The following is a 19,675-nucleotide window of genomic DNA, read 5'->3' as shown; positions in this document are numbered from 1 at the left end:
AACTCCGAGAAATGAGGACTCTGAAGATGCGGTCGCTTCTTTTGTGGACGGTCTTCTAAACAGCGGAGGAGCTAGCGGATCAAATCAACCCCCTCCATTTGATCAACCTCCTCCATTTGAGTAGCCTGTCTCCTTGTGTTTTTCTCGTACTATGGACTTGTGAACTTGTGGTATTGTGAACTTGTGAACTTGTGCTATTGTGAACTTGTGAACTTATGGACATGTGAACTTGTGAACTTGTGCTTTAATTTGTGGACGGGTGAACTTTTTGTGAATTTAATTGTGTGTTTCATGTGAAACGATGAATTATGGATATTTGTGGTATTGTATGTGATTCTGGATGAATTATTGGAAACTGGATATTGTATGAGATTGAATTTGTGTGGTTGTTTGTAAAACAAAAGGCAGAAAAATTTTGTTTCTCTGTTTTTTAATTACTTCCGACGGCCTATTATTTCCGACGGCCCCGTCGGAAATAAGTTGTGACGGCGTCAGACGCCGGCGGCCGGCCGTCTGCGGGGCCCACCTCGCTTAATTTCCGACGGCCCACCCTGGCCGTCGGAAATAAACTTACTTCCGACGGCCCCGTCGGAAGCGCGGGTACTTCCGACTGGGTATCCCGTACGGCGTTACTTCCGACGGGACCCGCCTTAAGCCGTCGGAAGTAACTACTTCCGACGATTCAGGACTTATTTCCGACGGTTTAGGCCGTCGGAAACTGGGCGTTTTCCTGTAGTGCATAGTGTCCGACAGTGTTTACGTATAGGTATGAGGGTAGCCAACTATGACAGGCCTCCATGCCGAATTACTTTCCAACAACCCCGACGTGCGTGGTGTCTCTCCACGAAAGCACACGCAGACAACCGAGACACACATCCAGCTCGACCTCGCGCCGGCTGATCTGACGAACAAGAACCCCTGCATTGCATGCATGGCTTCGGTCACTAGTCTAGCACTCTAGCGTCACCGGGCGGGCGGGGGCGCGAGTGGATGAGGGATCAGTTCCCGCGTCGCTGTTGGCGTAGGCTGTGAGGCAGGAGAAGGGAGGGAACAACACCAGCGCACCAACCGTTGGCGACTAGCTAGCCGCAGCAACGGCCAACGTGCTCGTCACGACACGACCCCCCCGGCCGTCTTCCTTCAGAGCAGCAGAGCTGCGAGCTGCCCTGGCCGCCGTGCTACTGCTACGTGGGTTATTGTTGCAACCTCAGAAGAAGGATGGCCCCACATCACAGCCTTGACTGTACGTCTGATCTGCACCGAAGTAGAAATAGCCACTGTTGTTAAATGGTGAGCAGTCACCACTGGGTTGCTGTTCACCGTTCACCGTCCAGGAGGGAGAAGTACCGTCACCACCAGGACCATCACCTGCAGCCAAGCCAATCAGTACCTCCATTATTGCTCACACGCTTGCCTTTAACTCGACAATTTCTGAGGTCCGTGCCTAAGTGGGTCATTAAGGACAAGTCAAGGTGAAGCTGCCACTGCCAGCCCCAGCCAGCCTCCTGTCGCCACTTTTTTTTACTGTCAAAAAGAGGGTTCCCACTAATAACGCTGCAATCACGCGGTAACGGGAAGTCAGCAAGGCAGTGGCCACGACCACGACGAGTAAAATAAAGAAAGTAACGTGGGAGCAACTGGACAAGGGACTTGATCTCGACCTATATCTAACTCCAGCCCTGCACCTTTCCACCTTCCCTTCCCTCCCCTCCCCTCCCCTCCCTCTCCGAAAGCTGGAGGGGAAGGAGATCCATTGCTTCCGATGGCTGCCTGCCGTCTCTGACCTCCGACCTCTGCCTCCAGCCTCCAGCCTTCTCCCGCCCTACCTGAAAGCAACTCCTGATCGGATTCAGGCTAGGTCCTCACAGCACAGCCCTCCTCTGAGACTCAGGTACTTAGTCTCTCTCTCTGCACCCCGCTGCTTGCTCCTCTGTTCCCTGCCCCCGGGCTGGCTTCCTCCCCTTCCTGGTCTGCTTCTCCTCACCGTTGACGAATCACGAGGCCGGCCTGCCTGCCTGCCTGCCTGCTTTTTCTGTGCTCCGTTCGAATGGACGGGCAGAGGAGTCGATGAGCGGCCGTGGGCTTTGATTTTCCCCTGGGGTCTGCTCTTCTTGGTCAGGTTAGAAGGAGGGCGAAATCCCCAGCCTTTCTTGCAGGAACCTTACCAGGTTCTGAGAGAGAGGCTTCCGAGGGTTCTTGACCTCCGTTTTGTTACCCATCTTGTTCGATTATTTCACTTTGGTGTCTATCCATTCTTGTTCAATTCGACCAAGTGCCTGTCTCGAACTCTCAATACAGTTTTGTGGAGACTGTCAACAGAATAAAGTTTATGTCTCATTGTTACTAGTAAAATTTTCCTGTAGATATTCAGAATCAGAAAAACTACGAGTGCTTCTTCACTTCAAGAAGTTTTTCCTCTTTTTTTTGTACTCAAGACATAGTATCAGAGAGGTTCAGAACGAGGCTCTGAACTCGCTTCATCTGCAGCTCTTTTCTGCGCCGTGATCAACGCGCGGCGTGTTGCACCATCACGTGGAGTCATTATTCTTTTGCGATTTTTTTAAACAACAACTGCGAGCTAATATATTCCCCCTTCGTTTTCCCCGTGATATAATAAGCAAGGAGACCTGAACACGAATTGATCTCTGCGCCGCTGCAACCCCGGCCCGTCGAAGCCATGGGGTCCGGGGACTGGTTCAAGACGATCATCAGCAAGAAAAAATCGAAGCGGGGAAAGTCAAAGCACGCAAAGGTACACTCCATCATCCATCCATCGTCCTTCCTTTGTTTGCCAGTCTCGAGAGGGAGGGAGAGGAGAGAAAAAAGAAAAAGAAAAGATAGCCTTTCTGACCCATTTCACAAGTCCCTCCTGGATGTACTGTACACCAGCTTGCGTTGCATGCCTTCCAAGCAACCTGAAAAGCGCTGCCGTTCATTCCGTTCCATCATTAGGAATGGCCAGGACACAAGTGGGCATACTATCATCTGAGCCAACTAGGCGTGCTGTTGCTGTGCTTGTGCTAATCATAATTAGAAAGCTGGGCTGTAAGGAAAGCTTGGTTTGTTGGTAGCAATAATGGAAGGTTACAGATGCTGACTTGTTAGAGTTAGGTGCTACCTTCAGGATAACACCTTTCTGCATATATGGATGTACTTGGTTGCTCCTAACTGGGTCCATCGACTGACAGCAGGAAATCATAAATATTCAACTTGGACAAGGACTAATTGTATATTCTAAATATCAAAGAATACTTTTTTTTTTCTTTTAATAGTTGAATCGTTAACTAGGCAGTGCCACAACCATTGCTTGTTTTCTCCGGTATTGCTTTAGGATGTGATCTGGCAGATGACAATGTTTTTTTTGGTTTGATTCAGTTGCTGAAATTCATTCCTTCTTATAAACTAACTCAGCAATCTCCACAGTTTTTGTTTCATTCAAATACCAAAGTTCACTGAGAGTTGTTATGTTCAATTCTCACTTTTTGGACTTGGACTGGCTAGCCAAAGTAATTTTTTACAACTGAACTGATCCTTCATGACTCTTTCTGCCTATATCAATATTCAGGGGTCAGTTGACATAATGAAACTTTACTAGTCCTAGTTTACACGGTGGTGTATTTTTTGTTGCTGGGGTTTTGAAGTACCTAAGAATTATATGCACCCATAGCCGAATCAACGAATGTTGCACAAATGAGTGTTTTTGAGTGAATATTGTACTACATCCGTTCTTGAATATTTGTCGCCCGCTAGTTCATTTTTGAACTAAACCGTGACAAATAAAAAAGAACGGAGGGAGTACCAATGATTGTTAACTTCCAGCCGTTTTCATATATTTCCTTTTGCCAATGAAGCTCTCTGGCCAAGTAACAAATGGAGGCAACCAGACAAATCAGAAGTTAGACGGCCCTTCTTCAAGTAGTGAGGACCACGAAGACAATGCAGCACTAGAGGAATGGGCTGCTACTCGCATTCAGAATGCGTTTCGGAAATACAAGGTACCATGAATCATGGGTGATATGGGTTGCACTACCGGTACATTGACTACTGAATCGAGATATTTTGCAAACAAATTGTTATCTTTTTTTTAATACTGCTACCACTTACATGCAGGCAAGGAAGACCCTGCGTTGTCTCAAGGGAGTCAAAAGATTGCGCGTTGTGGGTCAGGCGAATCCGGTTAAGAAGCAGACTGCTGCCACGCTGAGTTACATACAGTCTTGGAACAAGTTGCAGTCGGAGATAAGAAACCGACGTGCTTTCATGGTCACCGAAGGACGCAACAGGAAGAAGAAGCAGGAGAACCAAATGAAACTTGAGGCAAAACTGCATAATTTGCAGGTGAGTATTAAGTTTTAAGCGCACAAGAGCCATTTTCCTTGTAAATTTTTTTTGCTCACCCTTTCATCAAGTAACTATACTAGGGAAACTAATTGTTTTTATCTGATGACATTGTATTTTTTCGTTTGTTTCCATCTTGTATTAGATTGAATGGAATGGAGGCTCGGATACTATGGATGAAATTCTTGCTAGGATACAACAACGGGAAGAAGCAGCAGTAAAGCGTGAGCGAGCCATGGCGTACGCGTTCAACCATCAGGTTTATACTTACTAATTCGGATGTTGTAACTCATATCGTTGTAGAATTCCACTAAGATTCAAATTATAAATAAAATTCAAGTTTTCATTTAAAATCTGCACACATGACTTAACTCTAAAACCAATCATAATTTGTTCAAGAGAATAGCAGCATTGTGAGTGCACCTAACAGAACGATGTACTTTACCATTTGGCAGTGGAGAGCAAGGTCTGCCACAAGTCTAGGAAACTTCAGCTATGAAGTCGGTAAGGGTGGCTGGGGCTGGAGCTGGATGGACCGCTGGATCGCAGCACGACCATGGGAGCCGCGATCCATGGTCCACCCTGAGAACCCGAAGAAAGCACAGGCAAAGAAGGAGAACACCACAAACCCATCAGCTCTCAAGCTGCAAGGCTCCATTACCCTAAGCAACAATATCAATGACCGGAAAACCCTGAAAAAGAAGCCATTGCCTTCAGCTTCTCCTGCTGATCAGAAGAAGCCATCACCGTCGCCTTCTTCCGATCAGAAGAAACCAGTACCGAAGGAGCAGAGAGCAAAGGCAGCTGGCACTCCTCCAAAACCAAAGGCCAAAGATATGAAGGGGAGTCAAGAGAAAAAGCCACAACCACAACAGAAAGTGCCTCCTCCGGTTAGCGCATGAAGCTTCCTGCTGCGAAAATGGTTACTGATCATGTAAGATACATCTTGTGAAGTTATCTCATGTTCAACACTCATGCTTGTATGTTTTTGTTTTTTGTTTTATGGTGTTATGGGACGAGGGGTGCCCAATCTAGAATGTGCTTGGTTTGAGCGATTGCGCACGCACAACATATCTGATGAGAATTGTTTTTGGTTAGGATTAGGATCTCTGTTATTCATTGTTGTGATGCTGTAATAAGACTTGCCTTGCCTGGCTATCTGCTTGAATGGAAAGTCTTGTTGGAACAACATGTAAGTTCGTTTTCTGTCCATAACTTTAGGATCAAATGACAAATCGTCATATGTAAACTGTTTATTACATCCAGATTAGGATTAAATTCAAATTTGATGCAGATAACTCTGTTTCCCGTATCTCTAACAAGTTCACAGCTTTCCCGCCGAACCCTGCTGCTGCGGTTGCAACAGCAGCTCCTGAATTTCCTCTCTGAAACCAGCCAGCGACGTGCGCTGCAGCGCGATGAACACCTTGAACCCTTCCCGCCGGCGCTCATCCCTGGCGCCGTAGGGTATCAGGAAGCACGGCTCTGTGCTCCCGAGGATCCTCCACGAGAGCGGCAGCACGGACTCGGGGCCGCCCCACCCGAAATCCACCTCCCCGTGTCCGAGCCGCCGCCAGTCCGTGAACGCGCTCACGGCGCCCGCCGTGATCCCATCGTGCCGGTGCACCTCCTGGAAGTCGACGTAGGATCGCACGTACTCGTCGTCCACGGCCTGTTTGCTCTTCCTTACCAGGGCGGCGGTTGCGGCCAGTGGCTGGGAGACGAGGTCGCAGGCGGCCAGCGCGACGTACACCGGGGCGCACACGTTGCCCCAGTACCCATCGGGGAGCGGCGGGTCGACGAGCTTGCTGATGTTCATGGAGTACACCATCTTCACCACCTCGCCAGGGCTGCTCCCGTTCGCCTTGACCCTGGTTTCCACGAGTACGGTGAGCACCTTTCTGTGGTCTGAATTCTCCGACAGGTGGAGGAGTGCTTACCTGGCGCGCCATATGAACGCGGCGACAACCTCGAAGGAAGTGAACTTGACGCCAGCCTCGTCAGCGATCCGCGCTCTGAGCGCCTCCACGCGCGCGTTGCTCACGTGGAAGCATTCCCTCGTGAGCAGACGCTGCTGTTCGCGCCGTTCCACATCGGTTCCGTACGGCCCGCGCCGCGCGACGCCGCCGTCGAGCGCGAGGACGCGGTCGAACACCTGCGTCGCCACTCGCGGCGGGCGCCTCGGCCCTAGCAGCTCCCGCCGCTCCCACACTAGCGCAACCTCCGGCGGACCCTGCCCCCAAGCGAACCGCGCCGCGGCCGCGAGGAACTTGGTGGCGCCCGCGCCGTCGCACAGCGCGTGCGCCACCCGCATCCCCAGCGCGACGCCGCCGCACGCGAACCGAGTGACCTGGAGCGCGAGCGCCGGGGTATCCGCGTCGGCGTCGCCGTCCCCCGGCGCGAGGCGGTCGAGCAGCGCCGAGCCGGGGCAGTCGGTGTCGACGTCGACCGCCGACAGCCCGGACTCCGCGAGGACGAGGGGCACGGCGCCAGCGCCGACCACGACGTGGCCTTCGCGGCGGAGGCGGCCCGCGAGCGCCGGGTAGAGGCCGAGCGCAGCCTCGAACACGGGCGGGAGGACCGCGTGGGCATCGATGGACGGCGGGGGAGGTGGGAAGAAGCGGAGCGTGCGGAAGGTGACGTCGAACGCGTTGCGGTCGGCGTCGAGGCCGGAGAGCGGGAGGACCGCGGGCTGCGCCGGGGCGGGTGGCGGCGACAGGCGCACGGTGTCCAGGACTCGCAGCCGCAGCTGCTGTGGCTCCATGGGATGGGAGTAGCGCGCGTGAGCCGCCGTTCGCGCTGGACAGCGGCTGCGTCAGTGCAGCGACAGACTGACAGTGAGTGTTGTATGGTTCGACCGTGTGAGATCGAGTTGGATCGTGCGCCGCGGGACGCGGCAATGAAGACGACAGCAGGGGGCAGGATCTGTCGATGTTTAAAGCTGACAAAACATGGAGGAAGTAGGTGGCATGGCAGACTGGCAAGAGCTGAACGAGCGGCTGGTGAAATGTTTTGCGGTTTCACAAGGCAGAAGCGACGTGGGAGCACAAGCGCCAAGTAGTCCAACAGCACTGGCGGACGGACCTCAAGCAATTCGCTTCCATGTGTTCTCTCTCTGTCCCCTCGGTCTCAGTAGTGTCGAAGGAAAACACACACAGGCATGAGGCATCCCTGTGAGTTTGTTGGTCTTGAACTCTTGATGCTGAAAATGGAGATTAAAGAGCATTATTTTGAGGTAAGTTTGTAAGAAGAATGCATTATTTAATTGTCTAAAGCAGTCATTATTAATTACAACTTTTACACAGGTCTGTGACATTATAGATGACTTGTCCGTATCAATATTAAACCACTTGACTGAAAACTGCAAGAAAGAACTCGAGACAATAAACGGGCAGTATCCATTTTGAACCTCTGAAGGTAAGCATTCTGGCTTGTTTTGTAATTTGACTATGCAGTTCTCTGGTTCTGTAGTCTAAGAGATTGACGGATCACTAATAATCTTATGCAGTATCTAGACAAAACCTTGAAGATCACTTACGACGAATGAGTTCAAATGTTAAAGGTACAAACTTACAGCTGTCTCTTGCTACTGTAACGGAGTCCTTCTGTTAGATATTACGATCCTAACGCCTTCCTTTTCATTTTCCCATGCTTTGCTATATTTGAGTCCGGTAGACAAATGCTTGTTCTGCTGCCCTAGGCCCCTAGCAGCTTAGTGCAAGGAGCAGTTCAGCTTGATTGATATGACGTTATTTGCATTGTCTAAGCTTGGTTTAGTTGTGCTGTGGTGAGCTTAGGGAGATGCAATCCGACCATTCACTTGCAATTGCTCTCAAAGCTTCAATTTGGGGTGTATCACACACAAATTAGAGAGTTAGGAAGTTTTAGTGATCCTTTTAGCTTTAATATTTATCTGCTTTCTCGCCTCTATTGTTTTGTAACTCTGGGCTCATGACCGAACAATGTAACTACCATTACTGCTTTTGCCGAATCTGTGGTAATGAAATTCAGGTGGGAATAGTCCATCCTTTCCGGTGATCTCAAAAAAAAAAGCACTAATACATGTGTGGCTATATGTATTACCCATTACCATAGCCTTCTACAATGTTTTAAGATCTGTCCAAAGGAATACATAATGATTGAAAGACGGATGGTTGCTTAAACACTCAAGTTTTACATTAATCACAACTTCACAAGGCACATATAATGATAAGAATAGTACATGTACCATCAGTAGCAACTGTCATAGACATGACTAAATAGCTACATGGAGTTACACTTGCTTTGCATCTTTGACTCATAGATTATTATGTTTTGTTTTAGTTTTTTATCACTGCTTCTCCATGAAAGAGGTGGAAGGGGACCATTTCGATGTTCATATTGGAGGCATTGCAGCAGACTTTCTAGAAAGTTTTCGTGACCACTCATTCATGATCTCGAATTTCGGGACCAAAGAGGAAGAAAGCCCTATATATCATATTTTGTCTGAGTATGGTATGACTGTATTGGACTACCCTGTCCACTACGAGGGATGTCCACCTCTCACCATAGAAATGATCCACTGCATCTTGAAATCCAGCGAAAGCTAGCTTTCCTTTGGGTCAACATAACTTACTGCTAATGCACTGTAAACTAGGGACCTGTTCTGGCTTTCATGTTAGCTGCTCTTCTAATATACCTGGGACATTATTCCGACGAGGAGAAAGTACTGGATATGGTCTACAAGCAATCGGTTTGGAGCTTTTGGAGATGATTTCACCTCTGAATCCCATGCCTTCTCAAATGAGATATTTGGGCTATATCTCGACGAGGAATGTCATGCCTGAGTGGCCTCCAGCTGAGAGAGCCCTCACATTAGGTTGTGTTATTTTGAGAATAGTTCCAAATTTTCATGGCCCAAGTGGTTTCCGTCCAATATTCAGGATTGTTTTTTATTGTGTTGTTCAAGGTGTGGTGAACTTACAGTTCTGTGGAGTTTGTACGCCGTCGTAACGCATACGATTTGATCGGTCGCCGGTGGGCCTAGATGATCCAGATCGACAAAAAATTTTAGGAAGTGCTGCAGTTCACCGCCCTGCCTTTTCTTCTCCCGTCCACCCTGCGTTTCTGCTCTGGTGACCGCAGCCGCCCTAAGCTACGTGTTCGGTCTAGCCTCGTCGGCCCGTCGCCGGCGGCCAACACCCAACGTATTCGCACCCCTTCTCTTCCCTTCCTGCTGTATTCGGATCTGATCTAATTACAAGTTTATATATGTATTATGGCTAATAAATTCGTTTTTTTTCAAAATTTATTGGGGGCACACCATGTCCTCTAGTGGGTCTTCCCCTGGTCGATGATGTGTTGATATATTCGTTGATTCTTTTATGTTCAAAGATGGCAGAGACGGTGTTCTTCCCCTCTTTGGAAGGGATGAAGCATGTGAAGGCAGAGAACTGAGTCATTCTTACCAAGCCATTCCTTGATGTCTGCAAACAAATCTTGCCTGTCCTGGGTAACTCATTTGCTTCTCTGTCAGCTGCATGAGGTTTTGAAACTTAAGTAGGAGTAGCAGCATTACTTAATCCCTGATTTGATATACCATGCTTAGTTCAGTGGTGGGGCGGGAGCAGTGAACGGCTTGAGTTATTTCTCTCATTACACATGGTGGACTAAACAATGGTTATGACACCTTGAAGTTGCACAGGGTTTTGGGCATCCTCTGTGAAATCACCATGATTCAGTAAAGATTGCCTGACTTTTTATAAACTTGGAGTTTTAGATGGTTGCAAATTTTGTGCGCACATATGTGCGATACTTGTGTTGATCCTCCAATCATGCTTCGATGTTGTCTGAAACCATGGATGAGCAAACAATTGGATCTTAAAATTACAGTTATGTGTTCCTTTATGCTGAGTTGTACACTTGTTTTGCTTAAACAATAGACCATTTTTCAATATTTTTCCATTTATACTACTTTTATGCACCAGACAAATTTGGATCTGCTATGGAAATGGTAAAGAATGATATCGGTGGCAATATCACAGTAAGCAAATCTTTCAACAAGATTTCTATTAAACTAGTATCATTCAAAGGTTATCTTCCATTTTTTCTGTTGGTAAATAGCTGGGCAGGTTGCGACAGTGTTAATGTTGTCTTTCAGTTATCTATGTTGTGACAATCGATCTAAATAGCTACTTTAGACTGATCTGCCTCTTGCTGGGTTTTTTTGAAGGGGGAAAGGTTGTAGGGTAAATCCCTATAGCACGATTTTATTTAATCAAAAAGAGGGATAACAGAGATAACATGATCAAAAGAAACAAAGAAAGAAAACCAGAGGGAAGGGTGGGAAGGAGCAGGCTATCGAGAATTTAGCCACGAAGTCACCCTGGCACTAAACCTAAACATTTACATCTTCAGCATATCACTGAAGTAGGACTGCCAGGAAGAAACAGAAAGGGGCAATGCTCCTGAAGATGAAGTCATTTCTTTCCTTCCAAATGCTCCAAACCACCACAGGCAAGATATCCATGAAGAAATTGTATCGAAAAGCACTCTTAGCAACCTCAATCATCGAGAAGAAATACAGATCATGATACCATTAGATTCCCACGTAATTCCAGCATTCTAAACTGAAGGGGCAATCAAACAGGTGGTGATATGTTGTCTCTTCACAGCCTCGGTCACAGAGGATACAATTGAGGTTGTTGCCAGCAATCAAGAAACCCTTTCTTCCGAGAGTAATCTTCGAGTTGATTCTATCCCTAAAAATCAGCCTGACGAACATCTTAATTTTCTTACAAACTTTGGACTGCCAAATCCAGTTGAAAGTTGATGGAGGTTGGATTGATTTGAAAGTTAAATTGTAAAACTTGGAGGAACTAAAACTGTCATTTCTCCGAGGATAAATCCATTTGTCCTTGCCAACTCTGGAAGTTTGCAGCTGATCAACAATCTCATAGAACAATTGATATTCCTAAGTAGCCCGAGGAGAAATTCCCTAGACAATATGGAGCAGGTTTCATTTATCACTTTTGGAGCCCTCGGAGTTCTAGGTTGTTTTTTATTTTTAATTTGTACTGACTTAATTTGGCTTACAAAGGGATGACATGTTTAGCAAATAAATGGTGCGAAAATACATGTTACATTAAATTTGTGGCCATACGAGAAGAGATCGAGTTCGGAATGATGATATATGCGACAGGCTATGAGCAACACCAATAAAAAAACTTGTCTAATATCGGTTGAGGTGGTCTGGATATGTCCAACGAAGATCTACAAAGTTACAGATATATAGTGAGTTACTAAGAAGCGGTAGCGCTAGAAAGAGAGAGAGACCGAAGTTGATATGGGAACATGCACTAAATGAAAACTTAGAATGATGGAAGGTATCCAAAGATTCAATCTTGAATAGAGGTGCATGGAAAATAGTTATTGATGTACAACTATCTATGTGCCTAAACCATTACTGGTGGTTTCTGTTAGGTGTAGGTTTAAACTCTAGACTATTCTAACTTGTTTGAGCCTGAAAGGCTTTGTTGCATGGAAATCCTCTTCGATCTGTAAGTGACGGAAAAACAAGTATTCTTCAGACCTATCAAGTATGAACACTCTTGTACATCATGGTTCAGGAAGAAGTTTAAAACAAGACCGCAAAAAGGTTCCTCAAGCTGCACAAATGGGCTTCTGTGGCTCACGAGGTGCTTCTTACCGTTTTGTCACTTCCTCATCGCAACTTGATCAGCAAGCCAAATATGTGACTTTTATTTACTCAAAATTTTGCATGTCAGTTGGGTGGGGGTGGGGGGGATGGATTTCCTTGTTGAATTGTTCCGTAATTTGCTTGAGCATCCAGACTGGATCATGAGGCAAGCTTTGCACTGATTCAAGCTTGTTCGCTGCTGCTGAATTAAAACCGTTTCGAACTGTTGTATCTGTAATCCATAGAGATAAAATACAGTACTGTAGGAAAAAAAATTAGTAGAAGCTGGTGGATTAAAGCGAGGTTAGGAACAGGCGGGAGTGAAACGCTCAGCAGCATGCAGAGAGACCAGAGCGCAACAGCGACGGAGAGCTGTGCTTCTGAGGCGTTGACTGGCTGGGGGCGGCGCCTCTATGGTTCGGCGATAGATCCGCCGTCGGACCGTACCGGATGCATCCAACGTTCGCCGGCGGCTCAGGTGAAGAGCACCGGCCGGCAGTAAGCCTGCAATCTCATCTTGGACTTCCGGTGCTCGCAAGAGTAGAGTAGGAGCCCGTAGATGACAACAGAGACCAGCTGCCAAGCTCTAACACGTGAACCTGCCACTTTTCGCCTGCCGGCGTTACGTTTCAGTGTTTAGTGAGTACAGGTAGCAGGGCCGTGCCACGAGTTCGTTTGTTCGTGCTGACACACTCGGTTTTTGCTTAGCCACGATTCAAATCGAGAGAGAGAGAGAGAGAGAGAGAGAGAGAGAGAGAGAGAGGAGAGATCCCGTTGGCGCGCGGCCGGGACGTTGACGTGGTGCTGACCGCTGAGCTAAACTGTGTGACACGCACCGCATGCACTCGACGACGCCGTCGGTCCTGTCCGGCCGGATGGATGGTCCTTAAAGCGACACAAATCAGCGGACGTCACCACGCATGTTCAGGTTATTAGGACGGACGTTAGGTAACACGTTCCTGGCGGGCCATTAACTCTCGATCGGCTCTCAACTGACGTGCAAACTGTCCGGCTTTTCAGCGGGCCTTTACCGCGTGGCACCGACCTCTATTCTCAAATATTTGTCGTGCCCTTAGTTTATTTTTTTTACTAAAACATGACAACATACATGTTTCTTTTAACTTTTTTTTGAAAACTTTAGCTGGTTCGTTTTGGTCGATCGTATCCCTATTTAATTTGTCGGTTTGCACGCACGCCCATGTTCCTCCTGACGTCAACGCTTAATTGGATTACCCAGTTGCATGTGCAAGTACAGATGAACAACTGAAACACGTCGCGCCTCATGTTCACGCATATGTTTGGTGAGAGAAACGAGTTGGCACCTGATGACCTGATATGATATTTCGATGCGTGATAACAGTCTGCTCCATGTTTAATCAAAGTTATTACTAGGAACAATTGAATTTATACCATTAAAAGATTCAAACTTTAGATATATACCATGGACCCCACATGTCATTGACTCATGTGGACCCACATGTAAGTGAGATAGTAATGGTATGGATCCAAAGTGGTGATCTTTTAATGGTATGGATCCAAATTTCCCTTACTACTACTAACAAATCAGGGGATTCTTCTGAACTATCATCTAGGTAGGACACCAACAGTATATGCATGTTATTAACAAAAACACCATACAAAAAGCACCAAACCAAACACACACACACACACGACGAGAGGCGGTTGCTTCCGGCACACTCCTCCGCTCCAGCCCAAATCCGGGCGTTAGAAAAGCGAGGCGAATCAAATCGGGGGCTAGCCGGGCCGGGCTGGAGGCAGGTTGTGGCTTGCAAGAAGACACAGCACGACGCACGTCGCCGGCCGACAGCGACGGCTCGCTCTCTTTGGCTTTGGCATCGCGTTATATAGTCCACACCGAGAGACCGTACTGGAGTCCGCTTGCATTGCAGCCGATGATGGAATGCCTCCGGGTACGCGTACCTGCTCCCCGGCGGCGTCTTCCTAAAGCTAGCGGCGGCTCGGGTTGTTGGGGGTTCCTCATCGTTTGGTGGCTTCCTAACTGGTGCTCGTATTCGTTCGTATGCATATGCATGCATGCATTATCGACGCCGGAGGTTGTAACCGATTAAACAAGTACAGTAGCATAGCAGCGCGATTGTTTTAGGAGTAGATGTCGATCCTCTATGATGATGATGATCGATGATGCGTACTACTACTACGCAATTAGGGGCTTTCTTGGAATGTGGGACAGGGGCACATGCATGATGATGAACAGATGAGTGACTTGAAGGAGGAGCACGGCGGAACCTGCAGGGGTCGATCGTCAAAAGATGAGCTTTTTTTTTAAATTATGTTTGTTTGACGTCGGTCTCAGTCTCAGATATATTACTATACTCTACTCCCTCGATCACGCGGCCAACGACTGGGCCATGGACGACGACGATGAGCTAGCGGCTAGCCATCAAGCCATGCATGCAGATAATCTTGTTAAAATGTACTTCCTTCCGTCCCTTCCCTTCCTTCCTTCCCAAAGTTGGTGATTTTATTCTGTTTTATTTGCTAGAAATATCTAATCTAGCTAGCTGCACAGCTGAAATCTCTGAGTACACTGATGCTCTTCATTTACCTACCTTATTAATTATTCTTTGTGGTTGATCCATCCATCCATCCAAGATTCCGAAACAAACAGTCTGATCTGCAGATGACTAATTAGATTCTGAATCAAACAGTCGTCTGACGCGATCGATATGTGCTTGATATGACAATCCGTTAATCTGGTTTACAGTTAAAACGCACTTCTCTTCCTCTCTCTCTCCTCTGGATAACAGTAGCAACGGACTGCACTGCACGCAACTACACGGGTGCCGAGTTCGCTGAAGAATTGACACGCCATCCGCCCGGCCGCCTGCCGCGAATAGTAGTAGCACTAGCAGCTAGTAGTAGTGCGTGTTCTCCTTCCCCCGCACCACGTTATTGGAGTTGTTGAGCCCTAGCTTTTATTGGCGTGTTCAGGTACGGCGTAGGTGTCATGGGGATGGGAATCCATCGAGCACTGCCGCTACAAATGTAACGACGACGAACCGCCGTTTTTTGTTTCTTCTTCTCTTAACTGTAAAGCCATATCAAACGCTAGTTGGTATAGTTTATATCATGGCATTCTGATATAGTGTTGGCAGCAGGGCAGATGTGCTGGCCAGCAATCCTGTTGTGACAATGCTGTTTGACCTGCTACTTGTTGCCTGAACCGGGAAAGCAGGATAAGAAAGCGACCAGGGTAACGTCTAACTGACACAACACGACCTCAACCAGAGAACCAGAGTGCTGTTCAGCTGGCTCATACAGTTAGGCAATAATCTCCAGCAAAAGGGGGAGTGGTCTGATGAATTTCTGTCCTGTGAATGAAGCAACAGAATCAATTCCACCGTAACACCTCTTTTACAGTCTTCATTAGTTGGGTTCTTGTTTCTGAAGATGACATCGTTCCATGCCATCCCAGATGGGGCCATCACAAAAGGACGGAAATGTCCAGGAAGGAAGCGTTTACGAATGTTCTCCAAACCCCAATGATCTGAGTGGTTGTGAGATGGTCTGCAAAAAGGCGGAAGTCCTGGAACCTCCAACGATCTTTGGCAAAGGGACAGTGGAAGAGCAGGTGCGTCATCATTGTTTTTCTTCAGTAAACATGTTCCTTGTGCTTACTCCGTCTTTTATTAGAGCTAGCCAAAAGAACACCTTGTGTTTGCTATGTCAGGGGAGGGGGGGTTCCATTCCAAAGCCATTTGAAAATAGGATGAGCTTGTGTGTGTGTCACCAGAACACACTGGTCTGCTTAGGCCCCATAGGCAAGCCTAAATATGTGTGAAGGGGGGGAAGAACAAGTTGCACATCCAAATGTTCTTGCAAAGGTGATCAAGTTTTTCACTGCTTACATTGGCTGGGACCATCATTGGCTTCGAGAAGTTGATTTTCAGGCTACTTGAGTCACTGAAAGACTGGAAGATTCCTTTCAGGAAGAAGAGATGTGTAGCTGATGCTTCTAGGACGACCAGTGTGTCATCCACATGCTGGATAATTGGAAAGTCCAGTTTGGGGGCTGCTTTGTTGATTATGGACCTAAGGAAGGTTAGTAGCTGATACAAACAGCAAGGGAGAGAGGGGGATCACGGGTCACCCTACCTGACCCCTCTCCTACAATGAAATGTTTTGCCAGGGAGCCAAGAACTCGGGAATCCAGAGCATCAAAGCTAACCAAAAGGATATTTCTACTTGTATGAGGTGTCAGCCACATAGATTATACAGGTTAGTGGAGAATGATTAGGAGGGTAAAGCCAAAGGTGTTAGTTTCAGTAATGAAATAGTAGCAGCTCCTAAACTAGACAAGCATCAAACATAGCTGGTCCAACACTCCAACCTGCACTGTATACTATACGCGCTGTCCCATGCTTCATGCCTTCAATCATCTTGCTTTTATTGGGCACGGATTAGGAACAGGAGGAAATGTCTAACCCACATTTTCATGCCCCATTAAACTACCCTTTCTTGTGGGCAGCATCTATTTCAGAAATTGATGACGACAAATAACACCGCTCCTTTCTGGTCTCTTTTTTAACATACATGATATTCGGGAAAGATCTATATATCTTCCCGATAAAACCAGACATTAAATCATCTCTATTCAAAAATTAATAGGAAGGGATTTAATCCTCTCCAATTTCTGTTTATTCCAGCTCTCGGTCTCTAACAGAATAAGACCTAAGTAAGAAGCACGTATTAGAGTTTCGAAAATGACCCGTGCAGGACCAAACCTCCTACGCTTGACCCATTTCAACATCTCATTCCCAGAATACACAAACTTCTTCTCTAAACAAAAGATACATCTTAAAAAACTGGACAGTGGTTACCAAAAGCAGAGCAAGATTTGATACTGATAGGATAAAACACGAGGAAAAAAAATACTAGTACTCTACAACTGGTAGAATAGAAATGAAAAGACGATAGAAAGCATCCAATGGGAGAAAAGCACAGCAGCCCATGCATCATGCACGCACAACAACCGAGTGACGGACGGCGGGTGGACTAGTAGTAGTAGTTAAGCAGGCAAACAGCCCCGGCGAAGGAGACTGCCACGAGGTGGGCTAACGGGCGCAACAGCTACGTCCCAACCCACGCCATTGACGCCCTCTATATAAGCGGGGAGCCCCTGCAAGCATGGTCATCAGCCAAAGTATAAGCGCAGATCGAGTCATCAAGCTAGCTAGCCCGGAGCACGCCTAGACACGCCAGCAGCAATGGCGGCTCAGCTGGCCGTCGCGTTTCTCGCCTTGTTGTCCTCCTCTGCCTTCTTGGCCGTGTCTGGCCAGAAGTTCAACGCCATCTTCAGCTTCGGCGACTCCATGTCCGACACCGGCAACCTGTGCGTGAACGGTCCCCCCGCCGGCCTGACGCTCACCCAGCCGCCCTACGGCGAGACCTTCTTTGGCCGCGCCACCTGCCGCTGCTCCGACGGCCGCCTCGTCGTCGACTTCCTGGGTGGGTACCGTACTCTTTGCTCGCACGCACGTACACACGTCCTGACGTTCAATTCAAACGCACCGATTGGTTTTCCCTCCAAAAAAGACGGTTTTGCTCTGCTCGACGGGGACGAACGGGACGTGGCTGGCATGCTGAAAGTTCTCTTTTGCTTTTGTCGTTGCTGTCGCGCAGCCGAGAAGTTCGGGCTGCCGCTGCTGAAGCCGTCGAAGCAGGGCGGCTCAGACTTCAAGCAGGGCGCCAACATGGCGATCATTGGCGCGACCACCATGGACTCGGGCTTCTTCCAGTCGCTGGGCATCGCCGACAAGATCTGGAACAACGGGCCCCTCAACACCCAGATCCAGTGGTTCCAGCAGCTGATGCCGTCCATCTGCGGCTCGACGCAGGGTACGTACGTACGTGGCGCCGTTAAATTTAGATCCCATGCACGCACAACGCACGCATGGTCCATGGACCATGGAAGAAGATGACCGATCGATGAGGTGGCCATTAATTAACATAACCCGATTCGCGCAGCCTGCAAGTCGTACCTGTCCAAGTCCCTGTTCGTGCTGGGCGAGTTCGGCGGCAACGACTACAACGCGCAGATCTTCGGCGGCTACACCCCGGAGCAGGCGAGCGGGCAGAGCGCCACCATCGTGGACGCCATCGGCAAGGGCGTGGAGCAGCTCATCAGCCTGGGCGCCATGTACGTGGTGGTCCCGGGCGTGCTGCCCGTGGGGTGCTTCCCGATCTACCTGACGCTGTACCAGACCTCCAGCGCCGGCGACTACGACCAGTACGGCTGCCTGAAGCGCTTCAACGCGCTGTCGGCGCAGCACAACTCGCTGCTGCAGGCCAAGGTGTCGAGCCTGCAGAGCAAGTACCCCGGCGCGCGGGTCATGTACGCCGACTTCTACAGCCACGTGTACGACATGGTGAAGAGCCCCGGCAGCTACGGGTTCAGCACCAACCTCAGGGCCTGCTGCGGCGCCGGCGGCGGCAAGTACAACTACCAGAACGGCGCGCGGTGCGGCATGCCCGGCGCGTACGCGTGCTCTGACCCGGCGTCGTCGCTCAGCTGGGACGGCATCCACCTGACGGAGGCGGCGTATAGGAAGATCGCCGACGGCTGGGTCAGCGGGGCCTACTGCCACCCGGCCATCTCGGCCTAGAGGCTGCTCCGGGACCGGGGGTCGGGGGCTGGTTGGTGGTTCGCTGGCCCCTCAAGTTAGGGGAGGGGAATCGGATTAATTGTAATTTTTTTAGCTGGAATCGAAGCAGGCAAGAAGACGATGGAGGTGGTCTGCAACTGCAAGAAATAATCAATTATATAAGCATAATTCTCTCGTGATCATCGTGCGACAGCAGTGCTAAGATCACTTGTGTAGCCTAGCGTGCCATTTTAGGCCTTGTTCGGTTATTCCCAATACACATGGATTGGATGGGATTGGAAAAAATTCTTAAGAAGTTTGACTTGTTTGGGATTCAAACCCATCCAATCCCACTCAATCCATATAGATTGAGAGCTAACCGAACAAGCCCTTAGTAATAAGGCTATCTATCAGGCAGGGCAGGACGAGGAGGCCTTCGATGGCTTCCAGAGTGGCTTCGCTGCGCTACTCTTGAATGGCCGCGCGCGGCGTAGCTCTGCCAAGGAATTTGTCGCCAGAAGAGACCGTGCTTCAATGGCAGTGGCAGAGCTAGAATAATAAATTCAAGAGGCTGGCCATGTTCAATGCACTCTCTCTTCTTTCTTTGCCCCGAAATGAGGAGAATCTATGATGGGACAAGGGTTCGTCCAGCGTTTGGCAGACCAAATTTGGCGGCACCAACCTCCAATCACTCGGCCAGCCTTCAATTCAAGGTGTGCTCGGCTGAGTCTGCTCTGCCATCGCCTATCCGCTACCCGGTTCAAGTTGGAATTTCGACCAGGACCCGCTTAATACGAATGGCCCGGCCCAGCAGGCAGACCCGGTGGGCCTCTCGCACGCTCACTGCCCACACCTTTTTCATTTTTACATTTAATTCGAAAGTTTTGGACTATATCCTGAAACCAATATATATATATATATATATATATATATATATATATATATATATATATATAATTAGTGCCTTCCGCCCACACCAATAAACGATACAGACCTTATTATATACTCTGTCCATTTGTTTTATTTATCGCAT

The 19,675-nt window shown here is 48.4% G+C and overlaps 3 protein-coding genes and 1 long non-coding RNA gene across 12 annotated transcripts; 3 read left to right on the top strand and 1 right to left on the bottom strand.

The window, feature by feature from the left end:
• Positions 1–1,587: 1,587 nt before the first annotated feature.
• On the top strand, positions 1,588–5,529 carry LOC100283426 (uncharacterized). 2 transcript variants are annotated; one of them, XM_020543679.2, is made up of 6 exons: positions 1,588–1,891; positions 2,619–2,752; positions 3,852–3,995; positions 4,111–4,338; positions 4,484–4,597; positions 4,794–5,529. In XM_020543679.2, exons 2-6 carry the CDS (start codon positions 2,678–2,680, stop codon positions 5,238–5,240), a joined length of 1,008 nt encoding a protein of 335 aa, XP_020399268.1. In that variant the 5' UTR covers positions 1,588–1,891; positions 2,619–2,677; the 3' UTR covers positions 5,241–5,529. The 2 variants fall into 2 exon arrangements, with proteins under 2 accessions (XP_020399268.1, NP_001149799.1); NM_001156327.2 differs by lacking the exon at positions 1,588–1,891 and adding an exon at positions 1,933–2,119 and having other exon boundaries at positions 4,794–5,525.
• Positions 5,530–5,531: 2 nt separating this feature from the next.
• LOC109942418 (3'-N-debenzoyl-2'-deoxytaxol N-benzoyltransferase) lies at positions 5,532–7,362 on the bottom strand. Its single transcript, XM_020544399.3, has 2 exons — positions 6,279–7,362; positions 5,532–6,209 (listed from the first exon to the last, which is right to left on the bottom strand). Exons 1-2 carry the CDS (start codon positions 7,100–7,102, stop codon positions 5,663–5,665), a joined length of 1,371 nt encoding a protein of 456 aa, XP_020399988.1. The 5' UTR covers positions 7,103–7,362; the 3' UTR covers positions 5,532–5,662.
• On the top strand, positions 6,792–11,466 carry LOC103638068 (uncharacterized). 8 transcript variants are annotated; one of them, XR_004852570.1, is made up of 7 exons: positions 7,322–7,573; positions 7,644–7,755; positions 7,847–7,900; positions 8,662–9,524; positions 9,712–9,829; positions 10,305–10,360; positions 10,550–11,466. It is a non-coding gene; the product is annotated as an uncharacterized lncRNA (long non-coding RNA). The 8 variants fall into 8 exon arrangements; XR_002265220.2 differs by lacking the exon at positions 8,662–9,524; XR_004852569.1 differs by having other exon boundaries at positions 10,305–11,466.
• Positions 11,467–17,191: 5,725 nt separating this feature from the next.
• On the top strand, positions 17,192–19,227 carry LOC100274563 (uncharacterized). The gene is made up of 3 exons (NM_001148918.2): positions 17,192–17,506; positions 17,681–17,896; positions 18,026–19,227. Exons 1-3 carry the CDS (start codon positions 17,266–17,268, stop codon positions 18,661–18,663), a joined length of 1,095 nt encoding a protein of 364 aa, NP_001142390.1. The 5' UTR covers positions 17,192–17,265; the 3' UTR covers positions 18,664–19,227.
• Positions 19,228–19,675: the final 448 nt, after the last annotated feature.

The sequence above is a fragment of the Zea mays genome, chromosome 9 (assembly GCF_902167145.1).
Source record: "Zea mays cultivar B73 chromosome 9, Zm-B73-REFERENCE-NAM-5.0, whole genome shotgun sequence".
In the NCBI taxonomy this organism is placed as follows: Eukaryota; Viridiplantae; Streptophyta; class Magnoliopsida; order Poales; family Poaceae; genus Zea; species Zea mays.
This window is presented reverse-complemented; position numbering and strand designations above follow the sequence as displayed.

Bases quoted from the DNA above. Each gene is read 5' to 3' on its own strand.
- LOC100274563 (NM_001148918.2), top strand. From the start codon at position 17,266: ATGGCGGCTCAGCTGGCCGTCGCGTTTCTCGCCTTGTTGTCCTCCTCT. The intron at 17,507-17,680 runs GTGGGTACCGTA...GCTGTCGCGCAG, and splicing joins CCTCGTCGTCGACTTCCTGG to CCGAGAAGTTCGGGCTGCCG. The intron at 17,897-18,025 runs GTACGTACGTAC...CGATTCGCGCAG, and splicing joins CATCTGCGGCTCGACGCAGG to CCTGCAAGTCGTACCTGTCC.
- LOC109942418 (XM_020544399.3), bottom strand. From the start codon at position 7,102: ATGGAGCCACAGCAGCTGCGGCTGCGAGTCCTGGACACCGTGCGCCTG. The intron at 6,210-6,278 runs GTAAGCACTCCT...CGTGGAAACCAG, and splicing joins GCGTTCATATGGCGCGCCAG to GGTCAAGGCGAACGGGAGCA.
- LOC100283426 (XM_020543679.2), top strand. From the start codon at position 2,678: ATGGGGTCCGGGGACTGGTTCAAGACGATCATCAGCAAGAAAAAATCG. The intron at 3,996-4,110 runs GTACCATGAATC...ACTTACATGCAG, and splicing joins ATGCGTTTCGGAAATACAAG to GCAAGGAAGACCCTGCGTTG. The intron at 4,598-4,793 runs GTTTATACTTAC...ACCATTTGGCAG, and splicing joins CGTACGCGTTCAACCATCAG to TGGAGAGCAAGGTCTGCCAC.